Below are 24,102 nucleotides of genomic sequence, written 5' to 3' on the forward strand. Positions count from 1 at the left end.
TTTGATACTCGAATCTGTCTGATATTTCTATCTTAAATTTTATTTTCATTTTTTTATCATGTAAAATTAAGAGATTTTAAACACGAGACATTTTGGAACCTAATAAAGTTAAAATAACAATAAAAATATGTTAAAATTGTAATTTATCAACGATTAAATGTCCGGAATATTAATCATAATTTCCTGGTACATTACATCAAATTACCGGATGCTTTTATATTAATTCATATGATAATTATTCTGCATATACACTTATTCATAATTATCAAATATGTAAAGACAAATTTAAAAAATACGTAATATTTATATTCTTTCTATAAATTTAAAAAAAGATATAAGCTTAAAAATATCTACTTTTCTCACTTTCAAATTATCTATATATACATGCAGATTATCTTATACATAATCTTATCATGAATCGCAGGAACAAGGGTTATAGCTTCGTATGTATATAAACCAGCGGCAGAAACCGTAAAGCATGCGCACTTTCTTGAATCACAAGAAGTATCACAATAGCAATACATCGAAGGTGAGTACCGACATTGTCATTAGTTAAGTCATTAGTTAAGTCATTGTCATAATTATTTAATATGCATAAAGAATTAAACGTTATTTACTCAAAACTTGTTTTAAGTATATTATTTTACAAATATTTTGTCAAAGATATGGCTACTTTATATTATAATCGATTAGGAATGGAATTCAGATTAATATTTACATTTATTTTATAAGTACTGTTATTATTTTACTATTTGTCCTGTATCGTAAAAATAACTTATTTTCATTTTATTAATAAATGATTAATTAAAATAACAACTTATTTATATTTTAAGTAGATTAATTTGGTATGATATAGTTTAATCAGCAATATACAATAAAAATTTAGTGACATTTGCGATACCATAAATTTGATACCATATATAAAACCATACATAAAACGCAGTTAGTAAATATCTAACCAATATATTTCAAAAATGTTATTTTAGGATTATATGGGCCATAAATGTAATCAAAAATACTTTTTATTAATGATCCATAAGTAAATCTAACTTGATAAAATCATTTTTATTGACTACTTAGTCTTAGCCCATGATAAAATTCGTTATGCACAATTATTATGCTATAAACATAATAAGATATAACTACAACGTACAACATATATAATTATAATGTATCTCTAAAGACGTCAATGATCTAAACAAAATTTATTTTCGCAGATGAAATTTACATTGGCATTGCTGGCCTTCGTGGCTACGTCCACCGCATGGCGAATCCCCAATGTCGGCCGAGGTGAACTTGCTAAAGAGCTTCAAGATTTCTTGGACCTCCTGCCGCAGCAAGAAATAGCTTCAATCACCCTCCAGTATTATTCCCAGGACGCGGAATTCCAAGCTATGATCCGATACTTCAAATCCGACGGCTTCAAGCAGCTCATGAAAGACATCGAAGCTCTACCTGAGACGCAAGCTCTGATGGACTACGCCTATAACGCCGGCGTTGACGTTTACAAACTGAAAGACATGTTGTACAACTGGCTCGGAATCACCCAAGCCAACTTCGCCGTTGATAAACAGATCACTGGTGGACTCCGCGGATATGCCGATGATATCAGGGCCGTCATTAATCCTGTTATCCCTCACCTTATCGACCTTTACAAAACCAAGATGCAAAATTCTCCGGTGTTCCAAGACTACATCGCTCAACTGAAGTCCCCGAATTTCCAGCAACTCGTCAACAAGGTTTATGTTCACCCGAAATGTCAGGAGCTTTTGAGACACGCTGCAAACGCGAACATTGATCTTAAGCTCGTCAGGGACTTGCTGAAAACTATCCTCGGCATCGAGCTTCCTTTCTATTCTGTCGTTCAATATTAGATGGCATCGTTATATTACAAAATAATTAAATCCATGCGAAAATTTTTTTTCTATTGCGTCAATAACGCTTTTATAACACTCAAAAAAATGTTATAAACTATACGGCCATGCAATTGTGTACTTTACTTATGCAAAATAATAAATAAGTTTCTTTTCTTATAGATGTGCTATACTTCTTTCTTTTCACTTATGTCCCTACCTATATCGTATTAAAGACGAAAAAATTTATATATTTAAATATTGCTTTAATATATGGTCCATAGACCTTATTTCAAAAAATTATTCAAGATTTGTAATGCTGTAGACTAAGAAATTTATTAAGAATAAAATATATATTCCCTTTACTTTTAAGTTTACTTACGTACTAAAAATGATTAATTATTTTAAAGAAAACATGAAAATTAGCATCGTAATTAAATTTTATGTGAAATAAAGATTCTTTATTCAAGTGATCATCTTTATTAATTCTAATCGTCACGACGTTTTCACCATTGATTTTGAACAATTATAATCGTAAATTATAATAATAAGATGTTTATTTATTTTAATATTTACCGGTTATTGCGATAAATATCACTACACTCACAATCAGTGGTCGAATTGAAATAAAGACACCCGTCATGAATTGCAAGGAAGTCTAGGTTTGAATCCTGGCTGGAGAGTGATATGTTTTGTAATAAATTTTTTACAGTAATTTTATTAAAAAAAAAAAAGAAACTTCGTTTATTAGCATCAAAAGTTATACATCGATTGAGAAGGATAAAAAACAATGGTCAAAACGTCGTGACGATTATAATTGAAAACCAACGATCGAAACGTCATGTTAATTGTAATTAATAAAAATGGCCAGTTAGGTCGAATAAAAAATTGTTATTGTTAATTATTTACTGGCAAAGGAAAAAGTTTCTGTGATTTGGTTTCATTATACATACCAACCTAAAGAATGGTATCGATCTTACTGTTTATTAACTTTAAATATTTACCGCGGTTATTGCGATAAATATATCACCACATGTCTCTTGAGATGTCTCTAGGGATAAATCGATAATATCTAGATATCGATATACCGTGGAACAATATAAAAAATCTATCGATAATCTTTTGCCTCCGATAAATCGTTTTATCGATATCAGTTTCAACGATATTTCATAATTTGCAATTAGTCTCGTTTAGCGTTCCATGAAATGTATTTTTATTGTTAATTACTTACTGGCAAAGTTTCTGATTTGGTTTATTTATAAAAAACATGTGAAATGAATGAAAATCGCATTAAAACCGTTTTATGTCCTACATTGCCTAATATTACAAGCTTGAAATAACATAAATTTAAAATTTTTAAGTTTAATTTAACAATTTGTGCTTTCAACAATTTGTACTTAGTTTTAATAAAAAAAAAAATATATAAATATTCTTAATATTTTATTTTTATCATTACTGCGATCTTTACTTTGTGCTGAAGCATATTAGGCGGAAAGCTGACGACACTTTTGGCCAAGTGTTTTTATAAATCACGATTTTCCGTTATAACCTGCGTGGACGACTCTCCTTCGATAATCCGATCACCTGGCTGGCCGTACTTAGGGAGTTTAGAAGTACGCAGGTGAGAAAAAAAACCGATTTTCAAGTCATAGTATAAGTCTTAATTTTTATCGGATATTGATAATTGATCACTCAGGAACATGCAAATAAATTGCCAGTTCGATTGCTCGGAGGGAATTCGCCAGGCTTAATTAAAAATAATTAAAAATAATTATTTTTAAGTCATACTATAAAAGCTGGGTTTTTTTTTACTAACAAGTATAGTGCTAACACATACCACCCAAAAAAAGTCAAGTGAAAGTTTTGGTGGCAACATCTCTAAAAAAATTATTGAAAATGCACAAAGCCGGCGCGCGGCGGAGGGGTCTGATGATGGCCTCAATTGTTTTTAGCGTCCATGAATTTTAAAAAACGTGTATTTTAACTATCATTATCGTATCAATTTATGAAAAAGTACGGCCAGCCAGGTGTTCGGATTATCGAAGGAGAGTCGTCCACGTAGGTTATAACGGAAAATCATTATTTATAAAATCACTTGGCCAAAAGTGTCGTCAGCTCTTGGACTATATCGTATTTCGAGAAGAACACTGTCATAACTAAAAAATGTACAATTTTCAGGAGAGAAAAACAAATTTAATTGAAATTTTTTTTAATTGTGAGATAACTAGCAATATGGGCTTAACTCGACATCAAAATGTTTTGAGTTGACAGTATTCTTCTCTCGGAGTGTGATATTTTTTAAAGATATATATTCTCTCTCTCTCTCTCTTTTTGCAAACAAATTTACTACATATTTTCATTATTCAACTGAATATTAATTACTAAATTTAAAAATTTTATTAGAATAAGTACATTTTTTTAATATCACATGATTATAATCACACATAGCTGGCTGACGTTGAAACAATTATTTAAATAATTGTTTAATTTAAGAATGCCATTGCTCAATATATATTGTTTTAATTGTTTTATTTTATTTGTTTTATGTAACATAAAGATGAGAATAAAAAGCTAAGTAAATATTAAATTATTATTTGCAATTTTTACACATCTATTTTTACATCTGTTACATACATTACAGTTATTATTACATCAATGTATAACGACATAAAATAAGAAGATACATGTTTAAAACACGCGTTTAAAATATTACATATATTAATTTTAATATGGGAACTTAAGACCAAATATTCTAGCAGTAAGTTTCGTTACTTCCTGTAATTCCAATCCCTTTTCTCTGGTCGTCGTGACAAAATTTTTATAAGTTTGATTTCCATACAAATTATCGATTAATTTCTGCATTTCCGGGGACATTATCTTCTCAATAAAATCAGCGAAGACCTTTGAATTCTGCAGCTTGTCCTTGTAAAGAACGTCAATCTCATCGATAGGTAGTGTATCCCAAAGTTCCTCGATCATTCCTTTCATTCCATCACCGACCTTCTGCATTCCAACTTGAGATTCGAAAACGCTCTCTATTTTAGGCGGCACATAACCCTCCATGCCAATGGCTTTGTGCAACGATTGGATATAATCGACAACACTCAATCCAGCCTTCTCGAGATATGCTACTAATGCTTGATGTTCCTCAAGAACTTCGACGTCACGCAGAATGGAATGGAATTCAGGTGTAAACATGTATCGCAGAGCGTCTTGTACTTTTTGATCTTCGGCCATATACTTAATCAGTACCTCCACAAACGGGTCCTCAATAAGGTCCAAAAAGTCCATCAATTCGTCATCCAGTGTACGCTCCTGGTGAACAAGAATTCCGTTCGGTACAGTAATGCCGAGGACTATGTACATGACATCCGCTACGATTTGCGTATTCACTCCTCTGCTTTTGAGCCCATTCACGATGATCTGGAAGGATCTAACCTGGTAGAGTTTGTTTACGAGCTGCTGGAAGTTGGGGGACCTGAGTTGGTGGATGAAGCCGATGAAAGCTGAAGAGCTCTTCATCTTCTGCACATAGGTGCGAATGAACTTATTAAAAGGGATCACTTTCTTGATGTCTTTAAAAAGTCCTGCAACCCCACTGGTCCTTTGTATGTTCGCAGAATACGCATGAGAAGGTGGTATGAGTTCAGCGATACCGAGAACTTTGTTAACTTCGTTTACTAGAAGATAAATATCGACTCCTTCATGTTGCACATAGTTCAGAAAGTTGATCACTTCAGGGATGGCTTCCACATCTACCACCAGGTCTCGTAATACAGTCGAGGTTAGAAGATAATTAACAATTTCTCGTACTTCAGCATCTTCTGATACGTAATCTAGTATGATTGCTTTAATTTCTGCAGCAGGGATTAGGTCCAAAAAGTCATGAATATCCTCGTGAAGGGGACCACTGCCGAAATCCGGGAATTGGCGAGCTTGTCCCAGACCGATAATGGCCAAGACGGCAAACAACGTTGACGTCAACTTCATCTATAAATATAATACATTCACGCGTAAGAAATTACTATAATATTGAATGTATTATAATGTACATTTTTATATGTATATAAATGTAACGCAAAACAAAAAAAATTATTTTGGAAAATATATTAATCTTTTTAATTATGATTGTTCCATTTTTGCGATTATATTGAATGATAAAAAAAAATAATTGTTATTATCTAATTAATGTTTTTCTTAATTTTATGCGATTTACTTCTTTTTTTTAAGTGCAATTTTATTTAATCCACTTTTTATGTTTATATATTGATCTTTTATGAGAGTTTTGTTTTTACTTACTATGACAGCTACGGATAAGCACAGTGACATTCATATAAAGTTAGTTACATGTGGATTTATATACGAAAAGCAGTTATCTGGAATCTTGTTAAACAAATCAGTTAATAGAGGATTAGATAAGATAAAGTTGATGTGTGAAAAGAACATTACTTGATAAATAAATGGACACAACAAGTATTATAAAATGTCATATTGTTTACTTAGCCATTTTTTATTTAAAAGAACAGAACATCTTATCAGATTTTATCTATAGAAAGTTCTTGTTATATATTAGTACAATTTTATTAATATAAATCACATTTACTGTAATAATACTTATTTTATCTTTTAGTAAAATAAATCTTATTACGGTAAAGAAAAATTACTACTTATTTTGATATAACTCACTTTTAATTTGATTTATAACTCATTTTATTATATTATAAATTCTAGTAAAAATATTGTTATTATTTAGCAAATTAAGATCAACACTCGTTATCAGAACTTTTTTATTTTATCACTTTGATAATTAATTCTTTCTACATATCTGATGTTTCACACATACGATATTTAATATATTATATTTTTTGCAACATGGAATATTCTATATCCTTTATTAACACAAAGAATCGTAGCAATATAGAGGCATATCGTGTTTTTAATCTTTTTATTACACATCGAACTAATACTATCAGCAATAGATTTTTGTTTTGATCTCGTTATTTTTAATAATTGCCGCGTTACTATAAATTTAGAGATAAATCTATTCCGAGAACTAAATTGGTTTTTAATGTTATCTTGGACTACAACTTATCTATAACTTTTATTTAATAACAAAAAATAAGAAATTTGTTATCAATAATAAGTTGTTTTAAGTATATGTTTCGGCAAATTTGATGTGATTTGAATGTAATTATCATTAACAATTCGGAAAGAGAAAACATAATTTAATTATGGACTTAATAAATTTTTTGATATAAAGTGTAAAAAGTGGGAGCATTATTTTTTTTCGACGAAGAAAATGTATAATCTATGATTTTAAGATTAGCGAATAAATCGTCAATCACTCATAAGATATTGCACAAATCAAACAGATAACACAATAGCGAATAAACCAATTCGTCAATCACTCATAAGATATTGCACAAATTAAACAGATAACACAAATTAATTATTAAAAATAATTATATCATAAAAGATAGGTGGATATTAAAATAAGAATTCTAAGAGAAAATAAGTAAAATATTAAAACTGAAATATTCTTTGAGCATCAAAGTGAATCATGTTTTATAAAAAAATGGACGAATCAAATATGCATTAAATCTAAATAAATACAAATATAAATTTTACGAATAATATATCGTATGTATAATAAGAAACAGAGAGAGAGAGAGAGAGAGAGAGAGAGAGAGAGAGAGAGAGAGAGAGAGAGAGAGAAAGAGATGTATTGTTTTCATATAGTTTAGTTATTTTTTAGTTCATATATATATTTTGTGTATGTATAATATATATTATATATATTATTTTATAATAATATGTATATATATATATATATATATGTATCATATACTATTATATAAAACCCGACTGTTTATCTGTATGTTCGTCCGTCCGTCTGTCTGTCCGCGAACTACTCATTCGTTAGTGGACCGAATTACCAAAAGTATATGAAACAGGGGTAGAATTTTCCGGAAAGTGCCATGATGTGTATAGTTTTTCGTTACCGATTTTCTGGAAACCGGTTTTTCTAATTTTTTCAAATATTCAGAAAATAATTAACCGAATCTCAAAAAATTATAGATCAAATGATAGGGGTAGAATTTTCCGGGGAGTGCTATAAAGTGTATTTTTTTTGTCGCTGATTTTTTTGAAAACTGGGTATCAGAATTTTTTCCAATTTTTCGGAAAATAATTGATTGAATTTTAAAGAACTGTATATAAAACAAGGGTAAAATTTCCCGGGAAGTGCTATAAACTGTATAGTTTTTTGTTACCGATCTTTTTGGAAACCGGTATCTTTTTGGAAATCGGTTACGAAATTTTCCAGAGAGGGAGAGAGAAAGAGAGAGGGAGGGTGAGGAAAAGGAAAAAAGAGAAAGAGGGCGGGAGAGAAGGAGGGAGGGAGGGGGAGAGAAAGAGAGAGGGAGAGAAAGAGGGAGGGAGGGAGGGGGAGAGGGAGAGAGAGAGAGAAAGAGAGAGAGACTATTTGCGTGTGTTATTACATATGTCATCCGGGGCGAAGCCCGGGTAACCAGCTAGTATATATATAAACAAATAAAACAAAATATACATGCATAACTTGTGACGAAATGTCCAAACTTACGCTGTTTTTGTGACAATTATTTCTTCAAATATATAAGAAACTTTATTTTGTATTTGTCTTTCAATCAACTTTGGTGTACTACATAAAGAAAAACAAATAAGTCTATTAAAAAAATCAAAGTAAGAGCCAGAATCTTTACAAATAAAAATTCTACAAAAAAACTGCAATTTGGCAAAGTAATAGCTGCTTTAGTTTATTTCTTAAGTTTATTTCAATGAAAACCTTATCTCAATATTTCTAACACCTCAGAAGGTAATGAGTGGGTTAATACTTGTTAAGTAAATCATCTTGTATATATATATATATATATATATATATGATACATGTGATACACACACATATACATTACACAGAATTAGATAAAAAACAATCAGATTCAGATATCGATTTGCACGAAAATCTAGAAAATATTTGATAAGCTTTTAAGCGTAAAAACATATGGAATTTTACGTTACCTGCTTTCTCTCTCTCTCTCTCTATATATATATATATATATATACATATATATATATATATATAATATATATATAGCAATCTCTCAGATTCAGATATCGATTTGCACGAAAATCTAGAAAATATTTGATAAGCTTTTAAGCGTAAAAACATATGGAATTTTGCATATGTATATATGCAATATGTGCAATATGTGCTACATATGCTATATATATGTATATTATATATATGTATATTATATATATATAGCATATATAGCACATATTGCATATATACGTATGCACAATTCCATATGTTTTTACGCTTAAAAGCTTATCAAATAATTTCTAGATTTTCGTATGAATCATTATCTAAATCTGATTGTTTCTTATCTATTTCTCTGTAACCACTTCATGCACTTGATATTACCAGTATATAAATGCAGTACGATAATTAACCACAGTTGTCAAAAAGCATCTATAGCTCTACCACGGTAAGTTTCTTTATATACATCTTATATATGTTGCAAACTTTAACAATCACATTTATATACAAATTACCGCTCTTCTTATTTCAATTATTCAATGAATAATCCACAGTTTAATACAAATTTAAGTTTTTTTTTAGTAAAAATTTAATTACACATAAATATCTTTTTTAATAAATTCTTATCATTAACGGATTACATACATCTATGTATTTTTAATTTTATCTTTTTATATTTTCTATATTGTATTTTTCTCATATATTGTAATCTCCAAGTTAATATTCTATTTATAATTAAAAATCTAATTTAAACAAAACAAGAAGAAGAAAAAGAAAAAAATATATTAAAAACATTTTTTGTTACATATTTCTATTTTAATTTTTATTCTAATTTCTAAACATTTTTAGATTTCTATATACATTTTCCTATATATTTTTTATTTCTATATCTAGTATATGTAATGTTAAGTCATCTTAATGAAACTATAATTCTTATTTATATCATTCATCTTATATTGATATATAATCGAAAGTACTAAAGGAAAGTCCCCTATTATATGAGATAAGCTCCTCATATGCGACAGCGAGGAATCTGCTAAACTAATAGGCCCTATCTGTTGGTACCACCATGAACTTATTGCCTTCAGGGTAAAACCTATTTAGTGAAAAATTCATTGTTTGATCGTGCGTGTAGTCGTTGCAGAAAAAGAAATTGTGAAATTGGATGTTGTCAAGTAGTGTCATGGATATGAGTCTTTAAAACTCGTTTATTATATAATTAATAAATGTTTGGCAATAAGTTCTGCATGCAGCGATAGAGTAAGGTCGTATTAATAGGAAAATACGGGATATGTTAAGTTGCTCAATTGTAGAGATTAGATTTGGTGATCGTGTGAAACCGCAAGGCGTGGTGCTCGTAATATGAGATACTTAGGGTACTCCTGGGATGCGGGAGTATGAAAGTTATTGTATACTAATAAAAGAAAAGAAAATACTATATTAACGTTAAGAGAAGGTTTATACGAATTTATAAGATTGTGCTGACCTTGATTTGAGAGGGAAGGGTGGAGGGGGAAGATTAGGTACAATATTGAGTATAAGTAAGTTTACGATTGTTGCAAATATGCTTCTTCATTACATTTGCCTTTTAAAAACTTTAAATAAAGTTTTTTAATTGCAATATCATGTATTTTGCACTTTATTAGCGATTTCTCGGGGTCTCTCATATTAAGAGCACACTTTTTGCGATTTTGCCGAAAGCTCATTTTTCACATTTTTCTAATTTTCAGCAAAATTAATATTTAAATTAAATTTTACATTTCAGCATCTTAAAGCTTATTAAATTTTCTTCAAAATGACCTACTATATTTTTTAATTCTGCCCATAGACTTCCGGCAATCACACAAAATAGATATGGTATCTCATAATCGGGTACTTTCATCACTCTCTCTCTCTCTCTCTATATATATATATATATATATATATATATATATATATAAATATATATATATATTAATCATTGATGGGGAAAACACCGATATACTTCTCAAAATAATGCTTTCCATTGCATTACATTTATATATGAGAAAAAAATTAAAGATTGAAAGATATGTTGTGATACACTCAACATTAATTTACAGATGAAGTTCACATTAGGACTGTTTGCCATCTTGGCCATTATCGGTCTGGGACAAGCTCATCAGTTCCCGGACTTCGGCAAAGGTCCACTTCATGAAGATTTTCAAGATATTCTAGATTTAGTCCCTATAGAAAAAATTATCGATGTCGTCGTAAATTACATGATAAATGATAAAGAACTACAAGAGTTTATGAAAGAGCTGGAAGAAAGAACTGTAATCAAGGACCTAATGGTAGATTTTCAAGCTATTCCCGAAGTGATCAACCTTCTTAACTATCTACATAAGGAAGGTATCGATGTCTACAATATGATAAACACGATTAACAAATCACTCAACATCAAGGAACTTATACCACCCAGCTTACAAGAGTCCCCACCGAAGAAAACCGGTGGACTTCGTGGATTCTTCAAAGAGATCAAGAAACTTATCGATTATGATGCCTACATTAGCATATATGTGGATAAGTTGCAAATCTCTGATGCCTTTGTCAACTTCATCGACCAACTTAAATCCGATAATTTCCAACAGATCGTTAACAAACTCAGCAAAAGTAAGGCCTTTCAATTCATCGTGAGCCATCTTGAGGACAAATCAGTAAATTTAAAAATTGTGGAAGATCAACTGTATCTCTTCCTCGGTATCACTGTACCAGGCCCTTCACCTAAATCATTAATAAAGGAGCTCGAGGATTTCATCAACCTTATTGATTTAGAAAAGTATTTGAATATAATAATCCAGTATATAAATGAAGACGAAAAAGTACAAAAAGCTCTATTATACACGTTCACAACTGAATTCCACGATCTGCTGCGCGCCGTCGAAGCTACTAAGGAACATCAAGCACTCGTGGCATATTTAGAAAAGGCTGGAATCCCTGTTGTCAATGCTATCCAGGAATTACATCATGCCATTGGTATGGAAAAATATGTACCACCCAACGTAAAGAGCTATTTCATGTCTCTAATTAAGACGCAAAAAATCGGCGATGGAATGAAAGGACTGATCGTAGATCTTTACAATTTATTACCTTTGAAAGAAATTGACGCTCTTCACGCAAAGAAGATGCGAACTTCCAAAGTTTTTGTTAAATTCATCAGGACACTTTCATCTAAAGAGTTAAGGAAACTCGTGATCGAGCTACGCGCTACTAAAGCCTATAAGAAATTTATCACAAAGACTTTAGAAAATGGATTGGAATTAGAAGCCGCGGCGATACTTAATGGCCTAATAATTGGTATTAAACCTTCATACTAAAATTAATATTTATAGTATTCTAAATTTGTAATTGCAATCAATCTAAGCACGTTATACGCTAATATAATAACGTAACATAAAAAAGTTACTAATTCAACAATTATTTCTTCATATGTAATAATAAATTCATCATATGTAATAAATTATAGTAAATAACTCTTATTTTATTTTCCTTCTTCTTCCACATTCTTCTAAATATAAATAAATAAATATCAATAAAAAGAGATAATTTTATATGTTATAGTTTTATATGTTATAATATAAACACATGTTTTACTTATTCTCTATACCATCTTTAACAATAAACATTAAAAATAACAGTATTAACGTTAGTACTATATATAAACTTTGAACAATTTTAAACAAATAAATCAAAATAAAAAATATTAATTTTTTCCCACAATTTTCTCAAACAATCCGCGCGTTTTGCTCCTTATTTTCGAATATATTTTTCGAAAAATATCAATTATTTACATTAAATTTACAAAATTGATGATAAAACCACAAAAAATGCCATATTAAATCGAAAAGTTGACATTTTAAAAACTTCATAACTCGGAAACCACTTCTATTCCAAAATTGAAATTTTCAGGGTTGTTTAAGGATATAATGAAGTATATTCCCTGAAAATTTCAAAGAATTTCGAGTTGAAAGAAAAAAGTTCTGGTTATCTGAAAATAGCGCTTTTTTGAAAATTGATCGGCTTTAGATGGCCATAACTTAACGAAATAGAAGCAATCAAGTAAAAAGTAGGTAGATTTCTTCAGAGTATACCTGAACAAAAAATATCAGCTGCTGATCAACTCTCTACTTCAAAAACTGTAGATATGACAGCATTTCAAAAATAAGCAAAATTTCTCTAAAACAGTGGTTTAGTTAGCAGCTCGCCGTAAAGCCGGACTTGAGTGTAAACCAATGACCAATTTTTTCCTTAAAAGTAGAGGGTTTACAGAAAAGAATGCGGCCTCAAACGAGTCTCTAAGTTATATAGAAGCTGAGATATAAATTTTTGAAAATGACTGAAAAATCGACTTTTTTCATAATTCAAAAAATTCCCTTTTCTAGTGTACTTTCGAGGAAAAAATCGGTGACCCACCCCCGCAACCTTTGGTCGAAAAGTAATGGATCTGCCCATATATATATATATATATATATATATATATATATATATATATATATGCAAAATTCCATATATTTTTACGTTTAAAAGCTTATCAAATAATTGTTAGATTTTTGCGTGAATCAATTAATATCTAAATCTGATTGTTTCTTATCTATTTCTCTGTAACCACTTCATGCATTTGATATTGCCAGTATATAAATATACGACATATATCCACGGTTGTCAAAACGCATCTACAACTCTACCACGGTAAGTTTCTTCATACATCTTATATATGTTGCAAACTTTAACAATCGCATTTATATACAAATTACCGCTCTCCTTATTTTAATTATTCAATGATTAATCCACATTTTAATACAAATTTAAGTTTTTTAGTGAAAATTTAATTACATAAATATCTTTTTTAATAAATTCTTATCAATAACGGATTACATATATCTTTGTATTTTAATTTTATCTTTTTATATTTCCTATATTGTATTTTTCTATATATTTTTATATGTAATGTTAAATAACACTGGTTTACAGCCAAAATGTACATTCAATGCCACTATTTTTTCTCTATGTATTTTAGCCCGCTAAACTAAAAAATCATATAGAAAAATTTTTTTATGGATTGGTTTTCGAGATATAGATTTTTGGATTTTTTTTCAATTGCTCATAACTCTGGTATTTATCCATAAATTTTCTTCATCAATAGCTTGTTTTCTTTGTAAAAGTACGACCTATACGTAAACAATAAGAAACTGGACATAATTTGACGTTTTCTATTTTTGCATGGCGATAGAGTGAATTTTCTATTTTTACAATTGTATTGATGAAGAAAATCTATGGATAAATACCGGAGTTATGAGCAATTGAAAAAAAATCCAAAAATTCATATCTCGAAAACCAATCCATAAAATAATTTTTCTATGTGATTTTCGAGTTTAGCGTGCCAAAATACATAGGAAAAATATAGTGGCATTAAATGTACAAAAATTTTTTTTTATTTTGTAAATCAGTGTAATCTTAATAAAACTATAATTCTTATTTATATAATTTATCTTATATTATTATATAATCGCAAGTATTTCATGTATATATATATATATATATATATATATATATATATATATGTAGGTCCAGAGGTATGTTCCGGGACTGTTTACGTTTTTTGAAATGTACAGTCCTGGAATATAACGTATATATATGTAATCAGATTCAAAAAACTGTCCCGAAAATTGCCGTAAGACATCAATTTTTTCCAGGACAGTCCTGGAAACTGCCAAATGTCCCGGAATATACCGATATCAAAAATAAAAGTCCCGGAACATACTTCCGGACCTACATATATATACAGGGTGCGAGAAAAGTCTGGAAACGGTCAAATATCTCGAAAACAAAACGTTTCGAAATATTACCGTCGGTCTAATCCGATAATACACCCCCACACAGGGGTGTAAGGTCCGACTATGCAATCTCCACGCGGTACATCCTGGATAATACTAATGCTGGCGGCACCGTAAATTCTAAAGCTCATAACTCAGGCAATTCTCAACAAAAATAGGTTTTCAAGTAGTGCTTTGGAAATGTCTCGCTGCCACCTTTAATACTGTGTCATAAAAAATGGGGTGTTCCATTTAAAAAAATTAGGTTGGTCTTGACCTCGCCTTGACGCCTCCACTCAAGGTCAAACGGATATGATCATTGAATAGAACTTTTAAAACTCTACAACTTTGGTTCGAAACATTTTTCTCAGAAACGTTTTGTTTTCGAGATATTTGACCGTTTCCAGACTTTTCTCGCACCCGATATATATATATACATATATACATATATATATATAAATCATTGATGGGGAAAACTCCGATATACTTCTCAAAATAATGCTTTCCATTGCATTACATTTATATATAAGAAAAAAATTAAAGATTGAAAGATATGTTGTGATACACTTAACATTAATTTACAGATGAAATTCATATTAGGACTGTTTGCCATCTTGGCAGTTATCGGTCTGGGACAAGCTCATCAGTTCCCGGACTTCGGCAAAGGTCCCCTTCATGAAGATTTTCAAGATATTCTAGATTTAGTCCCTATAGAAAAAATTATCGATGTCGTCGTGGATTACATGATAAATGATAAAGAACTACAAGAGTTTATGAAAGAGCTGGAAGAAACAACTGTAATCAAGGACCTAATGGTAGATTTTCAAGCTATTCCCGAAGTGATCAACTTTTTTGACTATTTACATAAGGAAGGCATCGATGTCTACGATATGATAAACACGATTAACAAATCACTCAACATCAAGGAACTTATACCACCCAGCTTACAAGAATCCCCACCGAAGAGAACCGGTGGACTTCGTGGATTCTTCAAAGAGATCAAGAAACTTATCGATTATGATGCCTACATTAGCATATACGTGGATAAGTTGCAAATCTCTGATGCCTTTGTCAACTTCATCGACCAACTTAAATCCGATAATTTCCAACAGATCGTTAACAAACTTAGCAAAATTAAGGCCTTCCAGTTCATCGTAAGCCGTCTTGAGGACAAATCAGTAAATTTAAAAATTGTGAAAGATTACCTGTATCTCTTCCTCGGTATCACTGTACCAGGCCCTTCACCTAAATCATTAACAAAAGAGCTCGAGGATTTCATCAAGCTTATTGATATGGAAAAGTATTTGAATATAATAAACCAGTATATAAATGAAGACGAAAAAGTACGAAAAGCTCTATTATACACGTTCACAACTGAATTCCACGATCTGCTGCGCGCCGTCGAAGCTACTGAGGAACATCAAGCACTCGTGGCATATTTAGAAAAGGCTGGAATCCCTGTTGTCAAAGCTATCCAAAAGTTACATCATGCCATTGGTATGGAAAAATATGTACCACCCAACGTAAAGAGCTATTTCATGTCTCTAATTAAGACGCAAAAGATCGGCGATGGAATGCAAGGACTGCTCAGAGATCTTTACAATTTATTACCTTTGGACGAAATTGACGCTCTTCACGCAAAGAAGATGCGGACTTCCAAAGTTTTTGTTAAGTTCATTAGGACACTTTCATCTGAAGAGTTAAGGAAACTCGTGATTGATCTAATCGGTACTAAAGCCTATAAAAAATTTATCAAAAAGACTTTAAAAAAGGGATTGGATTTCAAAAGCGCGGCAATACTTAATGGCAGAATATTTGGTATTAAACCTTATTCTAAAATTAATATTTATAGTATTCCAAATTTGTAATTTGCAATCAATCTAAGCAAGTTATACGCTAATGTAATAACGTAACATAAAAAAGTTACTATTCATATACTTTAATTCAACAATTATTTCTTCATATGTAATAAATTAATAGTAAATAACTCTTATTTTATTTTCCTTCTTCTTCCACATCCCTCTAAATATAAATAAATAAATATCGACAGAGAGATAGAGAGAGAGAGAGAGAGAGAAAGAGAGAGAGAGAGAAAAATAAAGAGAAAATTTCTTCATGTTTTGTCAATTAAATGTCTTTCTTTAATTTTTTAGTTTTTAATTAATTTATGTTATATATATATATATATATATATATATCATATTATACAAATGTTTTTCGCACATCAATCATGTTTTTAGCTCATATTTATAAACGTATTTTCTAAATCAAAATCACTTTTTATGTTTTAAATCATAAAGATGTGTACACGAACAGCGTTTTAACTTCAGTAAAAGAACATGTAACAATACTTATCCTTGATTTAAAATTAAATTAAAACGTATAAAAGTTAACATCACTTAGCTTTTATGTAACTGGCGCCTGGCGCGATATAATCTCATTAAAGAGTAAAAAACAAAGCGTATTTATAGAAAGTAATATATTTGTGCAAGCAATTCTTATCAAGAAACGTTACCTTCACAATTATCTTTTCCGTTAGAAATGATTAGTCGAAATGACGTCGATGCGTCGATAAATAGTCAATATTGAATACTACTTGAAAAATATCTCTCATCTTCGTTTTCATCATAATTGTTTTTGCATAATACACATAATGTTAATTGAGCAATTAATTGCGGATATTTTTGTAAAATTTCTTTTGTCTTTCGGCTAACTCTCGAATCAATGCAAAATCGGGAAGCGCGATATATACATGTATGTACATATGAAGGGTACTAGGAAAAAACGATCAAAGCCTGCTTTTTATTGAAATTGATCTGATCAGCTATCTTGTGGCATTTTCATAGAACTTATATAATTCTTATCTGTTTTGATTAAAAACTGCATTGCAGCTACAATTCATTGGAAGGTCGAAAGATGTACCGTACTGGGGCAAAAACAATCATATACTACTACGCGAGCGTCACTTCTGCAGTAACTTACGATATATCACTCGTTTACGCGGAGTAAATTATCGTAAGTTACTACAAAATCCCGTTTACGCGAAGGAATTATCGTAAGTTACTACAGTAACGCTCGCGTAAACGATAGTAATAGTCACGCGCTTGTGCGGAAGAATATCGGAGCTCAACATACATATACGTGTAAACACTAACAATAAGTAAACACTATGCATTCCGATATTCACTGCTAGTACTTTTTGCAATAGCTTTCTAAGATATCTGATATCTGGAAACTTAAAATTGTGCATGTTTTTCTCGAAATTACTCCAGATGGACTGCATTGATCGTTTTTTCCCTATACTTTTCATATATTATGTATTCGGTATAGAATTGGCCAACCGACATGGAAATCTTATAAAAATATTTGCGTAATTACTCAATTAACATAAAATTGTATAAGGTTAAAGATGTACAAAAATATCAACCAGTACTCAACATCGATCATTCACCGATTGAAGAAAAACTGGAAATCGATTTCTTCTATCGTCCTGTGCTAATCTTATATTTATAAGAATGTGATTGTACCAGCGGAATAAATTTCAAAATAGAAAGTGCAAAAACGCGCGGGGCGGTATGCAAAATTCATTGCTAACCTCTTTCGCATACCTATATGTAGAGCCATCTAAACGATTCGCGTCATTTGCTTAATACGAACGAATAATTCATCGCCAGATTTCAGGGAATAAATGCGATAACTTCTCTAAGGAATAGAAGAATTAGACGTATTATAACAGCAGTAATAAAATATCCAATAGAAATCTATTTAAATATACGTAATCTATATCTTGGCTTGAAAACTATTAAGACAGATATATATTTTATTAACTAGCTACATTCTATACTTACATTAACAATTTTAATGTTCGATGACTATAACCAAATTTCTAATAATTATGCAATATATCCATATCAGTATCATCCGTACTCTTGTTTATTGAAAATTTAATATTTATACTAATTTTAGAATTTTAAACCTCCAACCTTACTATAATTAAATAGTTAAATGCGTTTTATATCATGGAAATGGTAAAGATGTTACACGTTCGCTCCGATATAAGATCGTTCGACTAGCTTGAAAAAATGACGGTAAGCATTTTATCGGGACGGGCGGGAGGGGGAGGGGGTTTTAGCGAGTACTGGGTGGACGGTAGAAATTAATTCCTCTCAGGATGTCAGGGCCTGTATGAATGCGACGATGCCGTGCCGGTGTGAGTTTCATGCTGAAGCTGCGATAGCAGCAGCCAGAGACGGGCGGGAGGAGAGACAAAGGAAAGTGCCGCTTGAGGTATAGGATTCAGAAGGGCGCGAGGGCAAGCGGCTCGCGGTGTCTGCAGCAAACAATTCCAATTAACTTGCTGGAATTGAAATAGGACTCGTACTCGCGTTCGTCCGGCCGACTCTCGGCTCGTGGATGCCACGGCGTCAAGAACGACGAGGACATGAGCATTCCTTCGTCCATCCCGTCGCGCTTTCCTCATTTTTCCTCGTCAAATTTCGCCGTTACGCTATGCAACTCAAATTAGTTGTCCGGCAAAATCGAAAGACCATGACGTTCCACGAAAATCAGCCGCCGGCGAATTAGTATATACTATTTTCTCCGAAGTATTCTCGAAATCTTAAAATATATTCATTCCGAGAGGATTAGAATAAGAAGTTAGAGAATTTCACAGAATCTTAACACTGATAGATCAAAAGAATACCGTGACACAAGGTTAAAAACAAAATTTTCCGATCAAATTCAACGCGAATGGACACGCCTGTCCGCGTACACGTTCTTTGCAGACGCGTAGCCACCACAGGGGCCATTATCCACTGTATAATACTTGTCATCATCGTCATCGGTCGGGACAGTCATAAAGCAAAGTGAACGGGACCGCGTCCTAGCCCTAGACAATACTGCTCTAGAGCTGCTCAGATATTGAAGACGCCCGAAAGCTGTGTGTACCAATCCCGATGTGTGCACAATGTCTAGCCTGTCTCTCAACATTATTAAATCCTAGCCTGCTTGTGGACCAACCGCGCAGGACAATGACGTTCTTTAAGCGTCCGTCACATCACGGTAACGTGTCGCGAATTGATAATCGTTGGATGAAATTGTCTCGTCGTGCGCCAGCCTTCCTCATTTCGCGTTGTAACATAAGCATCTTAGCATGTACCACGTGATTTATTATCATTCTTGAAAGTAGACAAAAAACGTTAAATAAAATTCAAATTTTGGATCTTGAAATTTTATTTTATAATACAAAATACTTCTTATTTGTTGTTTTTTATTATGCTGTAGTTATATTTATTCTGGTCTTACATATTTCCTTTCTTTAGATTACTCATCAAAAATAGATAGAAGAACATAAATTACCATCATTACGGTAAAATATAATCATATATGACGTATTACGCCGCGAGATAACAGTCTTTTCAAATAGATTTTTATTCAAAATACTTTTGAAAACATCCGTTTATCTTTTGGATTTTTATTGCTTTATTACTTTATTGCTTTATTGTCTAGTCGTACTAGTAATTATGTCATGTCCGTCAGGTCTTCATGTGATCCCCGGTCTTCATTCTGATCCCGATCTTCCGTACGAGAGGACATTTCGCATCATATGACCGGGGCAAATCGACAAGTTTACAGGCAACGGCGGCAGTTTACGGAGACGTAATTGCCCATCTGATGATCGCGCAGGCGACATATAATCACCGGCTCGTAAGCCTCGAACGGCTTAATCCGTGAGGCGTCGCGTCATTACCCGCGTCGTCAGTATACGACGTGGCCGACGAGCGTTGTCGACGCCGCTGAAATTCCAGTCGGGGAAGACATTTAAAAGTAAGTATAGTTGGACAAATCTGCCTAGCGGGTTTAAAAGTCAAGAGTGCCAAGAGCGCAATTTATCCCCACCATTTGTCGGATAAAGACAAAGGAAGAAAAAGAAAAAGAGAGAGAGAGACCCGGCAAGAAAAGAACGGCAACTAGTACATGGAGCGAAAAACAACAGGAGAAGAAGGCTCAGAACCGCGACCTCTCACCTCGCATTTACCTCGACTCGTTACGCCGACACTACGACCACTTCATTGAATGACTCATTTTATTTTCCGGCATGAAAAGTATCATATTCCTCGCTTCAACCGCCTTTCGCTCAACCCTGACCTTCATATTCTGCCCGCCTCTTTTCGTGGTCCGACAACAAGGACCTTTATATCTTGCTGTTCTCATTAGCCACTCTCGTTAAGCGGAGTTCTTGTCCGGAGAATACCCGTGCGAATATTTAATATGCAATCTTTATAGATATATCTATAAATGTTATTTAGATATATATTAACAATCTGATAAATAATACCAATAGTGTTTACGACTTTTGCTTCAAGTCTAGCGATCATGTAACTCATAGGGCAGAAATGTGAAAAGTGAAAATTTTCTAGAGATAAAGTTACATGATCGCTATACCCTGGTTTAAAAATATGTGAAAAAAACAACAACAGAAAGACAAAATGTAGAAAAAAAAATGATAATTTCGCTTCTTTCAAGAGTTAATCGTAATGCGCTGTATAAATGTACGCACAACGATTTTTATAAGATAAAAGATGTCAATTACTGCACCATCGATCGCATGGCGAAGATGTCGTGATAGATATCATCCGCCTTCATCGGGCGCGCGAGTGTATCCAATATTGGAAATTCTGTACCCACACGCCCCAAGCGGATGTGGTTGTAGCCGTTCACACGTACGACCACCATCTCGATACAGATATGTTTATTACCGGGAACGACATAGACACCCTCGCTCTGGCTATGACTTATCGGACGCGACTTGTTGCGCGTATACGTTCAACCGCGAAACAATTGTTTCCGGTCTTTCCTAGATTATGACGTTACGTTGTAGCGATTAATAACGCGATCGAGAGATGATAAACCATCGCTGCAAATTCGCGTCACGAAATCGCAATTAAAGGATCGTGAAAGTCTTGATAACGGACAATCAATTTTTTTTTTTTTTACAAAAGCTTTCTTTACTGCGCGCGGATCCACATCCGCCCGCAGGGCGGGAAACAAGACGACTGCGAGACTCGTTAAACTCACGAAAGACGCGCACTCAAACAGCAGAAAGCGCTTCTTCAAAGTCTTAAAAAAATACAGTACTCTCTTTCCTTCATAAAGTCAGCAATTATACGATCTGATGAGAACAAAAGCTTAAAGTCTTTGATGCTTCCTAGATGCTTCCTAAAAATATAACTTTTTTTGTAAAGTTTGAATCACGCGTACATTTCATTTTAATGATTAACGCGCCAGTCCGCTAATTATTGATAGAAAACGACAGTGACTGGTTTAAAACTTCAGAGATTCTCTAAATGGAATAACGTTGGGCAGAATTCTTTTATATATATGAATCGTAAAAAATCTCAGAAATAAAGTTAATATTGCATATATTTACACAATACACAAGCTGTTATATAGTAAACAAAACAGAGAAAATATTTCATTTATAAATTGTTATCTAATACGTCACTATTTGTTACTATATATTTTTTTAATATTACTACTAAGGCTGCGTTCGGGGAGCGCGCTATTAGCGCTATTTGCTTATTCTATCCTTGTTCTGCACTTGATGAGCGATAAAGATAGAATGATGCAATGAGCGCTAATAGCGCGCTCCCCGAACGCAGCCTAAATATATTCAATACTAAAAAAAAATCACGTAATTTTAGGGAGCAAGTGATCATAGTTTATATCTTTAAGCAGCTAAACGTGAGGAAGGAAGCTGTTGTGAAAACAGGCTCAATCATCCAACACGTGTGTCGACTGACGAGCACGGGGTCGTGTAATGCAGAAAACAAGAAAAGGCTGAAACATCGGGTGAGTAAAAAAAAGAGGGTAAGATACTGAGCGAACGTCGCAGAAAGTACGAGTGCTGTTAGAATGCGAGAAGTACGTTCGCAATCAGCAGAGCTGCTGTCTGCGCCGGGTCCGGTCGAATTCGCAGGCGTATCACGTTGTTATATAACGAGATTATATCATTAACCAGCGAGATGCAGGCAACGATTGTTGTCGATAACGATATAAAAAGTTGAGCTTCATTTTTGCTGATTAATAAACGTCGCATGCGCGGAACTCTCGAAATGTGCGTAATGTTCGATAAATAAAATTATCAATTAAAAGCTTGTCACCGTATTGCAGATTTCGCAATAAAACGTAATAAACAATGTTGCACACAGAAAGTAGAAGAAATATTGTAGTTGCATATAAAATATTATACAGAATATATAGGTTGATTTAACGCGAGATGAAAAAGTATTTTACACCAACTGTACTTTGATATTATCAAGAAAGACTTTGAAAATTCTTTCTATAAAATTTATCGCAGGATGAAGAATATATTAGTCCTTCACGGATTATGAAACGTTGTATATCGTTTATTTATTCGCGGAGTTTTTTATAAAATTTCTATACAATTTTATTGTCATATCTTTTTTTAACCTAATATTAATAAATGAGTACAACTTATCGTATTGATTATAAAAATGCGTTAAAGAAAATAATTAAATTTTATATGGCAAACATAAAAAAATAGACTGCATAATAATATGTACATTCAAGTAAAAAAATATTAATATTTGTACATTAATGACTTACAAATTATTGTATGCTAATTTTGATCGCAATGTATTTCATTGAATTCATCGAATCTCTTTTTCGGACATTTTTTAAATATATTAGATGATATCTCGAATAAGCTATAAGAGAAAGGAAGTCAAGCACCTTCAAAATATTTCAATAGCCCTCTTCGATCGCCTTTCATGAGGTAATAGCGATTCTAATGAATTCATCGACTCGATCACGTTTCTGAGTGACCTCTCCCAACGACTGGGAATGAATAAATGAATTTCATGCGTGCCTCTTAGATAACAGGCATTGGAATGCGGCAATGAAAATGATCTATGGAATATCATGACATAATTCTCAAGCTTCTCCGAGCTCGTAGGCAATTTAGAAAATTTAATAAAAAACTGTTGCAGAAAAAAAAGAAAAAGTAAGCAACTTAGTGTTAAATAACTTAAAGAGAACTTAACTAAAGCGCAAAAATATTAGAATAAAAAGTTGCTAAATTCATTTGGCACATTTGTTATAATTGTACGAGAATTATTACATAAACTAAAAATATAGCAATAATGTATCAAACTATAGACGTATTCCTGCATAAGAAGGAAAATAACGCATTATTTTATATCGACGTCTAAACTGATATTTTATATTACTTTACATTTTATAATGTTGTAATGTTATTAATTTTTACAATTCACATATTAAAGATTAAAAAACTATTTACAGACTAAGGTTTTCAAAT

General features: G+C 32.1%; 4 protein-coding genes across 4 annotated transcripts; 3 read left to right on the top strand and 1 right to left on the bottom strand.

Moving 5' to 3' along the window:
* The first annotated feature begins 430 nt into the window (after positions 1–430).
* LOC143896626 (protein G12-like) lies at positions 431–2,035 on the top strand. Its single transcript, XM_077404580.1, has 2 exons — positions 431–529; positions 1,218–2,035. Exons 1-2 carry the CDS (start codon positions 479–481, stop codon positions 1,872–1,874), a joined length of 708 nt encoding a protein of 235 aa, XP_077260706.1. The 5' UTR covers positions 431–478; the 3' UTR covers positions 1,875–2,035.
* A 2,404-nt stretch (positions 2,036–4,439) lies between these two features.
* LOC143896617 (uncharacterized) lies at positions 4,440–6,223 on the bottom strand. The gene is made up of 2 exons (XM_077404568.1): positions 6,153–6,223; positions 4,440–5,843 (listed from the first exon to the last, which is right to left on the bottom strand). The coding sequence occupies exons 1-2, from the start codon at positions 6,180–6,182 to the stop codon at positions 4,578–4,580; spliced, it is 1,296 nt and encodes a 431-aa protein (XP_077260694.1). The 5' UTR covers positions 6,183–6,223; the 3' UTR covers positions 4,440–4,577.
* A 3,064-nt stretch (positions 6,224–9,287) lies between these two features.
* LOC143896620 (uncharacterized) lies at positions 9,288–12,428 on the top strand. The gene is made up of 2 exons (XM_077404570.1): positions 9,288–9,379; positions 11,013–12,428. Exon 2 carries the CDS (start codon positions 11,013–11,015, stop codon positions 12,264–12,266), a length of 1,254 nt encoding a protein of 417 aa, XP_077260696.1. The 5' UTR covers positions 9,288–9,379; the 3' UTR covers positions 12,267–12,428.
* A 1,170-nt stretch (positions 12,429–13,598) lies between these two features.
* Positions 13,599–16,731, top strand: LOC143896618 (uncharacterized). Its single transcript, XM_077404569.1, has 2 exons — positions 13,599–13,638; positions 15,347–16,731. Exon 2 carries the CDS (start codon positions 15,347–15,349, stop codon positions 16,628–16,630), a length of 1,284 nt encoding a protein of 427 aa, XP_077260695.1. The 5' UTR covers positions 13,599–13,638; the 3' UTR covers positions 16,631–16,731.
* The last annotated feature ends 7,371 nt before the right edge of the window (positions 16,732–24,102 follow it).

Source organism: Temnothorax americanus, unplaced genomic scaffold (assembly GCF_048541705.1).
Source record: "Temnothorax americanus isolate GAGA-0224 unplaced genomic scaffold, ASM4854170v1 Scaffold19, whole genome shotgun sequence".
In the NCBI taxonomy this organism is placed as follows: Eukaryota; Metazoa; Arthropoda; class Insecta; order Hymenoptera; family Formicidae; genus Temnothorax; species Temnothorax americanus.

Excerpts from the sequence above, each read along its gene's own strand:
- LOC143896626 (XM_077404580.1), top strand. The coding sequence starts at position 479 with ATGCGCACTTTCTTGAATCACAAGAAGTATCACAATAGCAATACATCG. Across the intron at positions 530-1,217 it reads ACAATAGCAATACATCGAAG|ATGAAATTTACATTGGCATT; the intron begins GTGAGTACCGAC and ends TTATTTTCGCAG.
- LOC143896617 (XM_077404568.1), bottom strand. The coding sequence starts at position 6,182 with ATGTCACTGTGCTTATCCGTAGCTGTCATA. Across the intron at positions 5,844-6,152 it reads GCTTATCCGTAGCTGTCATA|ATGAAGTTGACGTCAACGTT; the intron begins GTAAGTAAAAAC and ends TTATATTTATAG.
- LOC143896620 (XM_077404570.1), top strand. The coding sequence starts at position 11,013 with ATGAAGTTCACATTAGGACTGTTTGCCATCTTGGCCATTATCGGTCTG.
- LOC143896618 (XM_077404569.1), top strand. The coding sequence starts at position 15,347 with ATGAAATTCATATTAGGACTGTTTGCCATCTTGGCAGTTATCGGTCTG.